General features: G+C 41.9%; 1 protein-coding gene across 5 annotated transcripts in view; it reads left to right on the top strand.

Moving 5' to 3' along the window:
- Nucleotides 1-15,514, top strand: part of LOC135196921 (receptor-type tyrosine-protein phosphatase eta-like) — a 416,919-nt gene that overhangs the window by 347,307 nt on the left and 54,098 nt on the right. For all 5 annotated transcript variants that reach the window (XM_064223752.1, XM_064223756.1, XM_064223753.1 and 2 more), the window contains exon 18: nt 10,524-10,658. In XM_064223752.1, the coding sequence (XP_064079822.1) occupies nt 10,524-10,658 (135 nt within the window). The remainder of the gene's footprint in view (nt 1-10,523; nt 10,659-15,514) is intronic.

Below are 15,514 nucleotides of genomic sequence, written 5' to 3'. Positions count from 1 at the left end.
TTTGAGGATCAATATTCGCATCTCTTTTAGCCGCAAACTTCATGAAGTCCATAAAGTTAGGGTTTTGAGAATTCCTGAGGAAGCGAACACAGTCTTCGTTTGTACTGACTGGGAGAGCCTGGGATTGGGAATTCGAAGAGGACGAAGACCCAGTTTTCCAGAATGAGAGGGTACCAATTGCTCTTCGGCCAGTCTGGGGCTACTAGAGCCACTTGACCCTTGAACGTCCCCCTGAGTTTGTTCAGCACCTTCAGGAGAAGATTCACTGGAGGAAAGACATAAATCTTCTCCCAGTTGTTCCAGTCTATGGACAGGGTGTCCGTGGCATAGGCCAGAGGGTCCAGGTTGGGGGCCACATAACATGGGAGTTTGTGGTTCGCTTGGGATGCGAATAGATCCACTTGTAGACCTGGAACCCTCCGGAGGATCCTTATTGGAACGAACTGTTGTCCAGTGACCATTCCGACCTCCAGAGGAATACTGATCGGGATAGTAGAGCATCTGCTATGACGTTTCTCACTCCAGCTATATGGGTGGAGGAGAGGTGCCAACTGAACTTGTCCGCCAGGGAGAAGATGGCTACCATGACATGATTCAGATGACGTGACTTGGAGGCCTCCCCTGTTTACACAATGGACTACCACTGCGCTGTCTAAAACTAGCTTTATGTGGGAGTTCTTTGGCGGACGTAACCTTTTTAGAGTCAAGAACACTGCCATTGCTTCCAGTACATTTATGTGAAGCTGACGGAACTGGGGTGACCAGGTTCCTTGAACCTTCTTGAACTGAGAATATCCTCCCCAGCGCTTAATGAAGCGTCGTGTGGATGGTAATCCCCGGAGGAGGAAACTGAAGGGGTACTGATATTGACAGGTTCTTGACTTTTGACCAAGGGCGTAGACGATTCCGCAGAATCTGAGGGACTGATGATAATTTGTCCCTGGACCTGACATTTGCTCGTGAGCGCCAGATTCTGGTTAGGTCTTTCAGTTTGGCTTTCATCAAGATGTTTGTCACTGATGCAAACTGGAGTGAACCCAGAATCCTTTCCTGGGTTCTCCTTGAAGCAAGTTTGTGTCCTAGAAAATTGCTTTACGGACTTCGCTATTTCTTTTCTCTTGGCTGATGGAATCGACAGAGTATGGGAGGATAGATTCCATTGAATGCCCAGCCACTGAAAGTTTGACTCCGGATTGAGTCTCGATTTGGTCCTGTTTATCTTGAACCCTAGATATTCCAGGAACTGGATTACTTTCAGTGTTGCTTTGCGACATTCCTCGACTGTTGGAGCCCAAATTAAACCAATCGTCGAGATACGCTACTACCATGATCCCTTGTGATCTTAGTTGTTGGACGACCACTTCCGCCAACTTCGTGAACACCCTGGGGGGTGCTACGTTCGACCGAACGAAGGGAACTACCTTGAAGGAGAATGCTTGATCTCCTATCTTGAAGCCCAGATAAGGGCGAAAGTGTCTTGCAATAGGGATATGATAGTATGCGTCTGTAAGATCGATAGAGGTGGTGACGGCCCCACGGGGAAGTAAGGTCCGCACCTGCGAGATGGTGAGCATCTTGAACTTATCGCAGCGAATGGCCAAGTTTAAACGGGACAAGTCTAAGATTACCCTTCTTTTTTGTGAGCCTTTCTTTGGAACGCTGAACAAGCGCCCTTGAAACTTTAATCTGTTGACTCTCGCTATTGCTCCTTTCTGAAGGAGGTCCTCCGCATACTCCGTCAATTCTTTGGATGGAAGTTGAAGGAAAGGTCTGGGTGGGGGCGGATTCGCCACCCAACTCCAACTCAGGCCTTTCGACACAATACTTTGTGCCCATTTGCTGAATCCCCACCGGTGGCGGAAGATAAACAGCCTCCCTCCTACCTGGAAGTTCTCATTGATGCTGGTAGCCTCCGCGGCCTCCCGGAAGTGTTTTCCTCTATTAAGGGACCTTCCTGATCCTCTCTGACGAAAGGATCGCTTACCTCTGCCTCCCCTACCCGAGCGGTCATACTGCTGAAAGGCCTGGCCTTCGAACACTTGGTTGAAGGCTGGGGAGACAGCGTAAGAGGTGGAAGGTTGAGGCTGGGGGGAAATCACATAGATAGGCTGTGATTGGGCCTTGGAGGTAGAGGGTTGGGCCGCCTGCACCAACGGAACAGCCTGAAACAGGCTGGGCGAAGCGTTGCTGTTTCTTTTGGTAAGGCTGGAAACGTCTGGGTTTCCTCTGAGCCTTACCCCTCCCCTTACTGCTTGGTCTTGGCGTCTCTTTGCAGTGAGACCCCAACGATCCTTAAGGCTTTGGTTAAGCCTTGTAGCTTCCGCCTGGACCTCCTTTACCATTGCATCGGGGAAGAGGTCTGCTCCCCTCCCCAGTGTTTGATGAAAGCAACTTATTCGGTTCATGCCGAATAGTTGCTTCCTGGAGGACATGCTTCCGACAATTCGTTCTGGCTGTGGCGAACTCAAACATGTCAGACTGTACCGTTTGAGTCAGTGACTTGGTGATCAGCTTGAATAGTCTCGGAACCGTAAGCAATGGTAGCCACTTCTGTCATGGCCATGGAGTTAATAGACCTGGCCAGCCTAGACTTGGCCTCAAACTCCGCCTGAATGAGGCTGTCCAGAAGTCTAGGCAGCTTCTCACCAAACTGCTCCATAGCACAGTCTGGTTTTGAGTTTGCCGCCGAAAAAGTGTTGGGCAGGTCTTCCCATAAATCTCCGGTTTGAGGGAAGTAAAGGAGATGTAGGGTACCGCTTCCTTTAGCTGCGGTAACGGCTCCCCCTTTTGGGCCGCTGGGATAGTGACCGTAGCGATCTTGGTAAGGAAGGGAAGCGGAGTTCCCTCTTCCATTGTGAAAATGGTGAATGGACTCTTAAAGGGTTGTATCTTTTCGATTAGAACAATCCATGTCCTCTAAGCACCTGAGCCATTCTCTTTGAGCCTGGTCACGTGAATAGAGGACTGTCTCTTTAGGGACCTTGTCATCTCGCGTCATGGCAGCGGCAGTGAGTCTGGCGTAGCCAATGAACGGCGGTTGTAGATCCTCCGGGTAGAACTCGAAGTCCTCAATCCTTCGAGTTCCACACTCCGGGATAGAAATAAGCCCAGTCCTGGAAGGGGGCGTATGACGCCACCCTCCAGGGGTTATTCATAGAGAACGGAGGCAGAGAGTCATGAGGTGGAAGCTGAGCTATACCTGTGCCGAAAGGTGGGGGAGTAGCTAGCGGAGCCTGGCTCAGTTCGGCGATAATGTTATCCTGGGAGTTAATCCTGTCGGACAACCGGGAGAACATCTGCTCCATACTGTTTTTGAGAGAACCGACCAAATCCCCCATGTGTTGCAACAGACCAGCATTGGGATCCAAAGCCGGAGCTGCTGCGGAGGTGGTCGGGTAACTCTGAACAGGTACCAAAGGAAGAGGAGAAAGAACGGCTGACTCCGCCGGAGTATGTGATCTCGCCTTGGAAGATCTACTCCTTGAGGATTTGGAGCCGGACCCAGAAGCTCTAGACCTCTCTGCTCCGGGGTTCGTAGCCGGAGACTTGCGAGATGTTGACGCCGACGATGTCTTTTTAGACGACGACGACGTCTTACTCAGGGTTTTCACAACCGTCTGTCCTTTGACCTTAGGTCTTACGGAAGCATCAGGAGAAGTATAAAGGAGCTCAGCTCCTGTAAAGCCTTGGAAGGAAGCTGGAGAGTTTTGCAGGAGTAGAAGAACCAGTGGCGCCCAAGGGAAGCCCTTGGGCGTCCAAGTACTTACCTCGACCAACAGGTCGTCAACACCTACCATTGGTTCAATATTTAGATCCAGTTGTCGCGACTTCCGACGAGATGTCCTGGCCTGGTTTCAGTCAACGAAGCGGCGAGCTGCTGCTGAATTGCCGCTATAGTCGGGGCTGCCTCTGCTGGGTCGACGTAACCCGTTTGACTTTGCCGCCGGGGAAGATCAGGACCGCCAACCTCTTCTCAAGGATGTAGGGCTGTCCCTTGGCGGCGTTCTTGCCAAAACCGCCGACCCAAGCCCGCAGGGTTGCCAGGGCGGTGTCTCTAACAGCGGGAGCCTGGAAGAGAGGGTATTGTTAGTTTTAAGTTTAAACTTAAAATTAAAACGTAAGTAATAGGTTAAACTAAAATTATAGAGGATGCGAGATCCCATATAAAACAAGCTTAAGTTTAAAATAAGAGATTAAAATTAAACTTAAGAACTATAACCTTGTAGGGATTAGCGAACGGAGTTGGGAATACTTACCCCGTCTAAGAGCTGGCTCACCAGATCGTAGCAAATAGTGCAGGTCTCGTGAAACCAGACTTGAAGGTTCCCGTGCGGAGTCGCGCATGGAGCATGGGATCTGCAGACTTCATGCCCACAGGGGTCCTGGAGCATGGCATTGCATCCCGGATGCTCACAGTTGGTGGTCTGTAAGTGAAAAGATACATGAGCATCCTAAAAGATATCACTTACAGGCTAGAGGTTAAAAGAACTCCGCTGCATGCCGGAGCGCGAAAAAATTTTGGGCATAACCCCTCCCTTACCGCCTGAATAGGCTAGAACCCCGGAGAGATCCGGTGTGGGCAGGCAACGGAGGGATTTGGCTTAAGGTAGCTTAAATTAAACTTACTATAGTTTAAATTAAATACTAATACTTAAACCTATAGCCATAGAACGTGACAGAGTAGTTAATTTTATCCTAGCTACAATTCTTGGAAAGGATTGCAATGTAGAGCAGTTATATATTTTTATGAGGGAGGCGGGCCTCCTTAACCAAATTTAAATTATACATAGATTGTCTATGTAAGAACTTATGTATGTGAACAAAATTTTTATATATATATTTATTGATCTTTTTATATGAAATTTATCAAAAATTTAATTTTTTATATATAATTTATTTAGGTGTCTATTACCCAGATGTTGTAATGCCAGATATAATACACAATCAATCAATCAATCAATCATAACCTTGGGGCATTACGTACATTGATCTAGGATTAACTAGCAGAATAGCCAAATTTGCAGACGACACCAAACTAGGTGTAAATGCAGCAGACCCAGAGACAATTGAAAATTTAAGAAATTATCTAAAGAAAATAGGAGTGGTTAAAAAGATGGCAAATGGCTTTTAATGTGGATAAGTTTAAAGTATTACAAATAGGAACAAACAACTCCATGCCAAACATGCTGCTTGGGAATGACATAAATAGTGTAGAACAAGAAGAGGACCTTGGAATTATTATTACCAAGGACTTAAAAACCACAAAATAATGCATAAAATCTGAAAATAAGGCACGGAAGCAAGTGGGATACATAAAGAGGCAGTTCAAATACAAAAACAAGGCAAATGTGCTGCAGCTCTACACATCAATAGTTAGACCGCATCTTGAATATGCATTAAAGTTTTGGTCACCAAGACTAAGAGAGGACATAAATAGATTAGAAGGGGCACGAGCAAGAGCCACAAAGTTAATTCCATCCATCAGGCAAATAGGATATCAAAGACAACTAGAGAGCCTGAACATTTATGGCTTAGAAACACAATAATTGCAAGGACAACTAATAGAAACATTCTAAACACTGAAAGGCTTAACACAAATAGACAGTAACCTATTTACATAAACGAAAACTAGACAAGAAATAATAGATGGAAACTAGAGCTGAAAAGATGCAACACATCTCATTGTGGGAACTTCTTCACATACATATGTTACATGGAATAAACTGTCACCAGATGTTGTAAACAACAACAGTGTGGAAGAATTTAAAAGAAAGCTAGACAAAATCATTAGGACACTGTGAATGAACAGTAAAACCTACCCCTAGAGATAAGTGAGCACGCAGTGTCTCCTTGGATGTACTAACAAGTCTTTGAGACATCCTGATCATTGTAACTTCTGTTTGACGGTACGTATGCGTCCCGTCTTTCTAAACTACCCACGTATTTTAAATATGCTCTATGCAGTAGTGCAGTGGACCCCCGTATTCGTGTTCTAGGCATTGGCCGGAAATTTGTATATTTGTGGTGTTTTTCTTTGAGAAATATCCACAAATTCCCTTTTTTATCAATTTCATGGTAAAATGCACTTTTTGTGATAAAGCTATTAAAAAACAAGGTATAGACATTTTTATTGGTTTTTTCTTAAGTTTTAACTAACAAAATAGACAGTTTTAACCATTTTTATAGAGGTTTCAACAGTTGGCAGATTTTAGCTATTCATAGGGGCATCTGGTACGCACGCCCTGCGAATACAGGGGAAATACTGTACATACAATCCTAAAATATGTACCTGTACAGTAATTATCATTTCAAAATCATCTCACTACACTGGAAAATATCGATATACATAAAATGTAGGCACAGAACGATGCACAAAGTTACGTAGACCAAAGAAAATAGTAGCTGAATGGTAGGCGATGCTTAAGAATAACAGTTTTGCAACAAGAATTTGAAATGATATTAGGGTGTTATGGGATGATATTTTGAGGTATATTTTTGTTTGAACTGTCAAGTTTGAAAACGAACTCGTAAAATAAGCAGCTATGAGTGTTATAGGGTCAATATATATAGCCTACTTAGTAACAGTAGTAGGAGAGTACTGTAATGCTAAGTTACTTTGAGTTCTTTAGGATGATTATTTGGGGTACATTTTATTTGAAATTGTATTAAATTGTTAAAGTATGATAATTTGGGGTAAATTTTTTTTAGCTTAAGTTAAGCAGTGAAATGTTAAAATAGACAGTTACACGTTTTTACATTTCCACGGCAGGTTGTGGACCCTATTCCTGCGTAAAAGTGGGGGAGCACAGTACAGTACAAATTCTGGTAGACTGTATGGAAATTACCATAAATTAATACTGAACTTAAACAACTCTTACATATTACTGTGATACGCCACCATGGCAGTGATGTGGTTTGTTTACTTCTGCTCATGCCCGAAGCTGCCGATGTAACGTAGGAATTTTTCCTAAATTTGTGATAACAGACATAGTTTGGAATATTTTTATTATTTTATTAATTTGCTGTAATAATTAGGCATGATTTCCAATTTTTTTTTATTACCAACATTTTTTGTGCCTACCCCGTATAGTACTTATTATGTAACTAGCCTAGCCTACTGTTACGGTGTCTAAATATCCTGGTCAAGGGTCGACACAATGTTACGGCCTCTGAGGGAGGTCCGCTTCAGGTTCGATATGAAATAAACAAAAAAATATATCAACACAAACAGTTGAAGCTGGGGATACGAATATAGAAAGAAACACTAACACAACAAAGGTTTATTTACAAGCTTACTAACAAAGGTAAATGCAGAATGGTATCTCCTATTTACATAAAAAGATAGAATCTTACGCTGAATGAACTGGGGGAACAGTGAGGCAATTCAAATACTTGCTAGTCAATTTGGGCAATTCGACGCGCTGGCTTCATAAATGTAGAGCGGCAATTGCAGTCGTCCTCTTGACTCTGTATTGCAGAAACTAGTCTACTTGAAAGGCAGGATTTCTCCAAAACCTGTAGCAGGACCTTTTCTTCTCTGAAGTCTGCTCAACGTCGAGAAAACACTGTCGTCCACTCCTGAAGACGACTAGACCAATATCCAACCAACTCTCGAACAACTCTTCTTTTGATTGATACTTCGTCGGTTCCTTCGTCTCTAGTCTCCCTGACGATCACTGCTGCTGATCTCTTACTGATAATCTGATCTGTGGCTCTTACTAACTGGTGATCTCTCTCTTTTACGATCTCTCCCTCTTACGATCACTGCTCTCCAAAGTTCGTTTGTCGTATTTATACGGCATTCTGGGGGCGGAGCCTACGGTGAGCGTCACAGACTCCCGAGTTTACTAGGACTCCCTAGATGAATCTAGACGAGGTATTGCATCAGAAATCGCGGCGTTTCTCACGTCCCGACGAGATCCACAACACTCCTGCTGATTCTAGAACAGCCGCGAGAAAAAGGCGCCTCCAACACGGGCACGAAAACCTCCCTACTGCCGAACTTCTCGAAAATGCGTTCTCCTTTCCTTTATCTTTCTTTGCTAGGAAGCAATTACCATCACACCTACGGCACACAGTCAATCATCGGTAATACATCTGCATTGGGCGTAGGCCAGTTATTTTGATACATTATACATTTAGAAATGAAAAAAGTGCATCTAATTCAGTATGTTATTTAATTCGGAACTTATTTAATTGTAATATATGTGTAATGATTTGTATAAAAAGGCAAGGTTAGGGTAATAACTCGTGGTCAAGAATGGATTAATCCATTTTCAGTTATTTTGTATGGAAAAAATTTATTCAGATTCTGACCAAATTGCATCTCAATGCTTCTTCTGGAATGAAATAACATCAGGGTCCGGGGTTCTACTGTATATACATACATCCCACTCCTTTAATAGGTCATGATTGGGCCATCTGAATGTCACATCCCTGAGAAAAGTTCATGAATGTGTGGTGGAGTTGGGTAACATACATAGATATTCAAGATTTGGTGCCATACGGCCTGAATGAACTTTGCGGGAAAAATGTTCCATGTGCTGGGAGAGATTTAGACTTGCTTGAGGTGGTAAAGGGGTATGTTGTCCCAACTTCCCTTGCGAGGATGAGTCATAAATATTTCTTAAAAATATATTCTCAGGTTTTGTCACTGATTTTAGTTTTTTCTGTTATGATATTGTGTGAGCTGTTTGGAAAAGAAACCCCACACATGGTTGGAAATATTAACTTTCAACTACCCTTGGAAGGTACAGAAAAATTTTTGATTGGCCATCCTTAAATTTAGCCTGGTCTAGGTGTGTACTTAATATATATTTGGCCCAGATTGTGAGGGTGGTCCAGTGGATTATTTATTGCACCAAGAGGTTGTACTGAATGTTATTTTTGAATGAAGCAATAGTTTTCCTTGAGGATAAAGATTCCTAAGGCAAAGAGAACACCTGAAGAAGGAAGGAAGGTGGTGGAAATTCTAAATAGGTACAACTTACACCTTAAAATTAATGCTGTGGATATGAAACTGCAAATTCAATTTAGCAAATTCACAAATCAATTAGTGCCACTATGCAAAATCCAGAGTAGGTATGTTACTTAGCTTCAAAAGCTTGATGAAACAGTTTAGCCAGTTCCTTGGGGTCAGTAACCAGCCTACCATCGTCTATTAGTAGTGGTGGAATGGAGGACCAGCCTGACCCAAGGGTAGATGATGCCAGTTTGGACCACCACAGATGAGGCTGAGTAATTCCTTCATGTTTCCTCTTTAAGGTATTATTGAATTCCTCCCAGCTATATGATAAATTTTATATGCAGCATGGCAAGGTTCAATATAAATGGTGTAAGTTTCATGTCAACAATTTTTGTTTCTGATAACTTCTTTGGATCTGGATGTGATATAGCAACTGAAATATTAAGTGCTTGACAAACTTCTATTATGTGTTCCCAGTTGGCTCTATATTTCTGTCAGACCATTTTTCCAGTGGTGGCATTAGGAATATGCTGATTACAGATATTGTGTCCATCTCAGTGGTGCAGAGATTGGAAGTGCCTATATATTTGCAGACCTTGGACTTGACAATAGCTGGAACATCTGTGAATATGAGGTCTAATCTATTACCAAAAATGTCCGTTCTTCAATTAGCTGGACAAAATTAGAGGATATACAGAACTCATGAGGCAAGATATGGCCAAAGATGGTAACTAGAAGTCAAATGCCCTAAGCAGTATTACAGACCAGCCCAGTTGTAGGGCAGTATATTTACAAGGTGGTAAATACAAAATATAGTGCACTTGTCAATCAACTGATTTTCCACAAATTACACTTATGTTCTTGAGTTTAATGAAAATAGAGAAAGGACAAATGGCATGATACAGAACATGAGTTTTTTTATCGTATTTCCTGTTGCTGAAAAAAATGCTTCCTTTTATGAACATACTTTAATTAAGAATGACATTATTTACTGCGCATTTTTCTAAATCTTAGCCCTGCAAGGGTACATCACTTATAATATCTTGTGTAGTGTACTTTTCTGGTACTAAAAGTTCTGGAATGTCCCTTCAATCCAAGCTGCATGGTTTTCTGGCCTTCACTTTTCTTCCTTTCCTGGTAGTCTCTCTCTTACCTTACCTATCCAACTTTTACAACTTTGCAGTTGCACCATGCTCCAGTTTTCAATTTAAGAACAAATTCTTTGGGCAATCTCTGTAAGTCTGAAAAGTGGCTCATTGGTCTCAGTAAATGAATTTATTATGATAATTATATGAGTTCTAGCTGAATTGTCATTCCAGTAATGAATATGTATCTACAAATAACCCAGAAATTAGCTATCACTATTTTCTAGCAGAACCACTTTAAAATCTGAAGGTGAGACAACTCCTTGGGTAAATGTTAATGAAATTAAAAATTCCTTTGAAATAAACTACCAAATTTTTTTTATCATTTTATTAAAACTATTCCTGACTATTATAAGTGATCAGTTTTTACAATTTCATATCAATACATTGTATATTTACAATTGACATTTCAGGGATATGAAAAACCAAAGGAGTTCATTGCTTGCCAAGGACCCAGGGAACATGAGAAGGATACCTTCTGGAGGATGATATGGGAGAAGAACGTCCATGTCATTGTTATGGTTACCAAGTGTGTAGAATCTAAAATGGTAAGATATGGATTGGCATTTCAGTGTACTTTACGTGTTTTCATCCTTTAAATGATTTCTTTCATTTATAATTAGAAAGCTATTGAAGCAGTATAAAGAAAAATGTTGAGAATAATTGCTGTCTGAAACCGAGAAGAGTAAACAGCACAGGAATCCTTCAATTATTGTGATTAATAGAGCCAAGGGGCCGTTGGATAATGGTGAAATCCTGATAAGGGCGAGTGAAGAACTCGTTATGTGCATATGCACCATCATATTGTTGACACATGACCAAAATCCGACCAAGACACCATTCCTTTTCTGGTCTGTCAAGAAATCAGAGCTCAGAGAAGTCCGTTCTTCGCTTATTGATTCAGCTAAGTGCATAATTTTAAGTTTCATTTAAATTTTTTTCTAGTTTAGACTGTGAAGCAATAATTTTTGTCCCTGAAAAGGCATAATCAACTTACTTTGCCAGTATACATTGATGCTTCTTACAATTTATGATCTTTAGGCTACCTCCAAATATCATTCTTTGGTTATTATTTTCATTGCCAAGGTTCATGGAAACATATAAGTTGAAAGCTAAGTGTACAATTTTAAGTTTCAATGAAAAATATGGTTAGATTATAATGTGGAACAATGATTTTATTGTGCTTGAAAAGCTAGTAATGTTGGTGCTAATGATTTAGGATCGTTAGCTCTGAGTTTTGTTCCTTCGCTTATTGATTTCAAAACTCAAGTCCATGAAAACATCTAACTTGAAAACTGAGTACATAATTCCAAGTTCCAGTTAAAAAATTGTTAGTTTAGACTGGAACAATGATTTTATTGTGCGTGAAAAGCTGTAATCCAGTTTCTTTTGCCAATACATGTTGGTGCTTCTTACATTTTGCGATCATTCAATTTAGAAGTTTTATGTAAAATGTTCCACAGTTGATGATAATTGATTGATTGTGAGTTATCTGGCGTCACAACTACCACAGTTGATGATAATGTAGATAATCCTTTCAGATAACGATGTCAGCAATTGCCTACCAGGCAGTAACTTACAATCTACATTGATTCAGTGAGAAAATGTTAGCTAGACTGTAGCAGATATTGTCTGTAGGCTGTAGCCTATAACCGAAAAAGGGATTTTGACGTAGGAAAAATCTATTTCTGGGTGATTGGCTCGTGTCGCCCCATGAAATATCCTTAAGATCATTATTTCTAGGTAAAATTAATCTAAAATTACCAGAGAAAAACAAAATTAAGAAAATGTCAGTAAAACTGACTCGCTCACTCTATAAAAGAAGTGTCGGTATGGGAATATAGGCGAGTGGGATCACTACCACGAGTCATTCACCATTTAGACCTTCCATTATCAAAATCCCTCTCTACTAGAGAGAGCTGATACAACGGGTGATTGCGGCCGCTACTACTACTACTATGGACGCGACGGACTTATATCAGCCGCCCTAGCGGTCACCTACTAGAACACTTGTCCTGCAGGGAGGGCAAGGAAATACAGGGTGGGTTTCATAGGGCGACACGAGCCAATCACCAGAAATAGATTTTTCCTACGTTCAAAATCCCTTTTCTGGCTCAGCTCGTGTCGGCCTATGAAATAGTACCAGAGAAACAGACAAGATGGGAATAAGGACAAATGAAACCCAATAGTAAAAAAGAGATATATAATATAAGTGAATCAGGGACATTACAGTATACAAACAAAGTACTTAAAGCTAACTTATCCTAAACAATGGCATGATAAAGAAAGCAATCAATATAAAGTACTTAAAATTAACTTATATTAAACATAGTAATACATAATAGTGTAATGGCCAAAACAATAAAGAGTGATTCACTTAATTAAGATATTTACAAAATATACAAACTCATTGTGTTCTACCCTAGCATAAAAATAAGGGTAGAAACACTGAAGTACATTATATGTCCCTAGCAAAAAAATTAGGGACAATCCACCAATATGATTCTAGCGGCTAAGGCTAGAGTATTCCGAGTAGCATGGCAATAGGGTGAGGCATGTTGGACGAGGTAGGTAGAAAGGAGACCTGGATCTATACTACAACTACTATGCAGTATCAGGAGAAACAATGTTTCCCGCTGCTACTGCAGAAAATTTTAAGGATTCCAAGGACTTCAGGTAATGACGTTTAAAAACTGTCGGTGATTTCCATCCAGTATACTTTTTAAGATCCTCAAAGTTCATGTGTTGGAAGTAATTAATTGAGGTGGCTACTCCTCTGATGTCATGTGCTTTTGGGAATGAGTCAGGGTTGGCTTGTTTAATGAAGTAAAGGATCTGTTGTCTGATTCCTTTCACTGATAAAGTGCCACCTTTTTCTCTCATAAAGAGAGGACCTGAGGATCTAGAGGATGTACGAGATAGAAAGGCTCTTAAAGTATTAATACTGGGCAGAGAGAAGGATCTTGCGGGAGTGGGATGACCTTCCAAGGAGCCCACCTTGCAAGAGGATCCTCATTTTTTGCTAAAAAGCTACGATCCGGGGAAAGTAGAACTTCTCCTGAGGGGAGAAATTCCACATGACCCGCATCTCTGGATAGAGCCGACAGTTCTGAAATTCTGACTCCTGAAGCCAGGCTTAACAAAAATAACGTCTTTCTAAGGAGCATAATGAATGTACAAGACGAGTTGTCAGTATCTGAGGCTAGTTTGAGGACATCATTTAAGAACCATGAAACTGCAGTAGGCCTTTGAGAAGGTCTGAGTCTAGCACAGGCTTTGGGAATAGACGTAAAGTAAGATTCTGTTAGGTCTATCTGGAAACCCAACTGAAAGATTTTCTTCAAAGCCGATTTATTAGTAGTGATAGTGCTAGCTGCTAAACCTTTTTCAAACAAGGACCTGAAAAAGGATATAGCTAAATTAACTGTCATGGTTGTAGTGTTTGATTCATTCAGGAAGGATGCTAGTTTTTTAACCGCTGAGTCATATTGCCTAATAGTTGACTCTCTTTTGTCTGATTCTAGAAAGAGGATGTTTTGTGGATCAATATTAGCATCTTTTTTAGCCGCAAACTTCATGAAGTCCATAAAGTTAGGGTCTGGAGAATTCCTGAGGAAGCGAACACAGTCCTCATTTGTACTGATTGCGACAACTTGGGATTGGGAATCCGTTGAGGTCGGAGACCCAATTCCAGAAGCAGCGGATACCAGTTGCTTTTTGGCCAATCTGGAGCAATCAGAGCTACTAGTCCCTTGAAAGTCCTCAGCTTGCTCAAGACTTTCAGAAGAAGATTCACTGGAGGAAATATATAGATTTTCCTCCATTGATTCCAATCTAACGACAGGGCGTCCGTGGCATAGGCCAGAGGGTCCAGGTTGGGGGCCACATAGCAAGGGAGCTTGTGGTTCGCTTGTGAGGCAAAGAGATCTACTTGTAAGCCCGGGACTCTCCGGCATATCCACTGGAATGACCTGTCGTCTAGGGACCATTCTGATTCCAGAGGGACTGATCGGGACAAAGCGTCTGCTATCACATTTCTTACCCCCGCCCGGTGAGTGGCGGACAGATGCCATCTGTGTTTGTCTGCTAGAGCAAAGATGGCTATCATGACATGATTCACGTGTTTGGATTTGGACCCTCCTCTGTTGATGCAATGTGCTACCACTGCACTGTCCAAAACTAGTCTTAGATGAGACTTCTTCGGGGGAAGGAGTCTCTTCAGGGTAAGAAATACTGCCATTGCTTCCAGGACGTTTATGTGAAGCTGGCGGAACTGAACTGACCAAGTCCCCTGAACTTGTTTGAATTGATAATATCCCCCCCATCCGGACAGGGAGGCATCCGTGTGAATGGTTAACACTGGAAGGGGATATTGAAGGGGTACTAACTTGGCAAGATTCTTCACTTTTGTCCATGGACGGAGCTGATTGCGAAGGATCTGTGGAATTACTGACAACTTGTCTCGAGATTTGACGTTTGCTCTCGATCGCCAAACTCGATTTATATCTTTCAGCCTTGCTTTCAGGAGGATGTCTGTCACTGAGGCAAACTGAAGAGAACCTAGGATTTTTACCTGGTTTCTCCTTGATGTTTGTTTGCATTTGAGAAATTGTTTCACAGACTTGGCTATTTCTTTTCTTTTGACCACTGGAATTGACAGATTGTGGGAAGACAAATCCCATTGGATTCCTAGCCACTGAAAACGAGACTCCGGAGTGAGTCTGGATTTCGTTTTGTTTATCTGGAACCCCAGATGTTCCAGAAATTGAACTACCTTCTTTGTGGCTTTGAGACATTCCTCGACCGTTGGTGCCCAGATCAACCAATCGTCGAGGTATGCTGCTACCATTATCCCTTGAGTTCTCAACTGTTGAACTACCACTTCTGCTATTTTCGTGAATACCCTGGGGGCTACATTCAGACCGAAGGGCATCACTTTGAATGAGAACGTCTGATTTCCTAGTTTGAAGCCTAGGAATGGCGGATAGTGTCTCTGACTATAGGGATATGATAGTATGCGTCTGTAAGATCGATGGAGGTTGTGACGGCCCCACGGGGAAGTAAGGTCCGTACCTGCGAGATGGTGAGCATTTTGAACTTGTTGCAACGAATGAAAGAGTTTAGCTTTGACAAGTCTAAGATTACCCTTCTTTTTGTTGAGCCTTTCTTTGGCACGCTGAATAAGCGACCTTGAAATTTTAGATGCTTGACTCTCACAATAGCTCCTTTCTGAAGGAGTTCCTCCGCATAATCTGTCAATTCCTTTGATGGTTCTTGATAGAATGATTTGATTGGAGGAGGATCTTTGATCCAACTCCAACCTAATCCCTTGGACACGATGCTCTGTGCCCATTTGCTGAACCCCCACCTGTGACGGAAGAGGAACAGCCTCCCTCCTACCTGG

This window comes from Macrobrachium nipponense, chromosome 18, assembly GCF_015104395.2.
Source record: "Macrobrachium nipponense isolate FS-2020 chromosome 18, ASM1510439v2, whole genome shotgun sequence".
NCBI lineage: Eukaryota > Metazoa > Arthropoda > Malacostraca > Decapoda > Palaemonidae > Macrobrachium > Macrobrachium nipponense.
The sequence above is the reverse complement of the archived record's forward strand: the minus strand, read 5'-3'. Positions and strand labels throughout refer to the sequence as shown.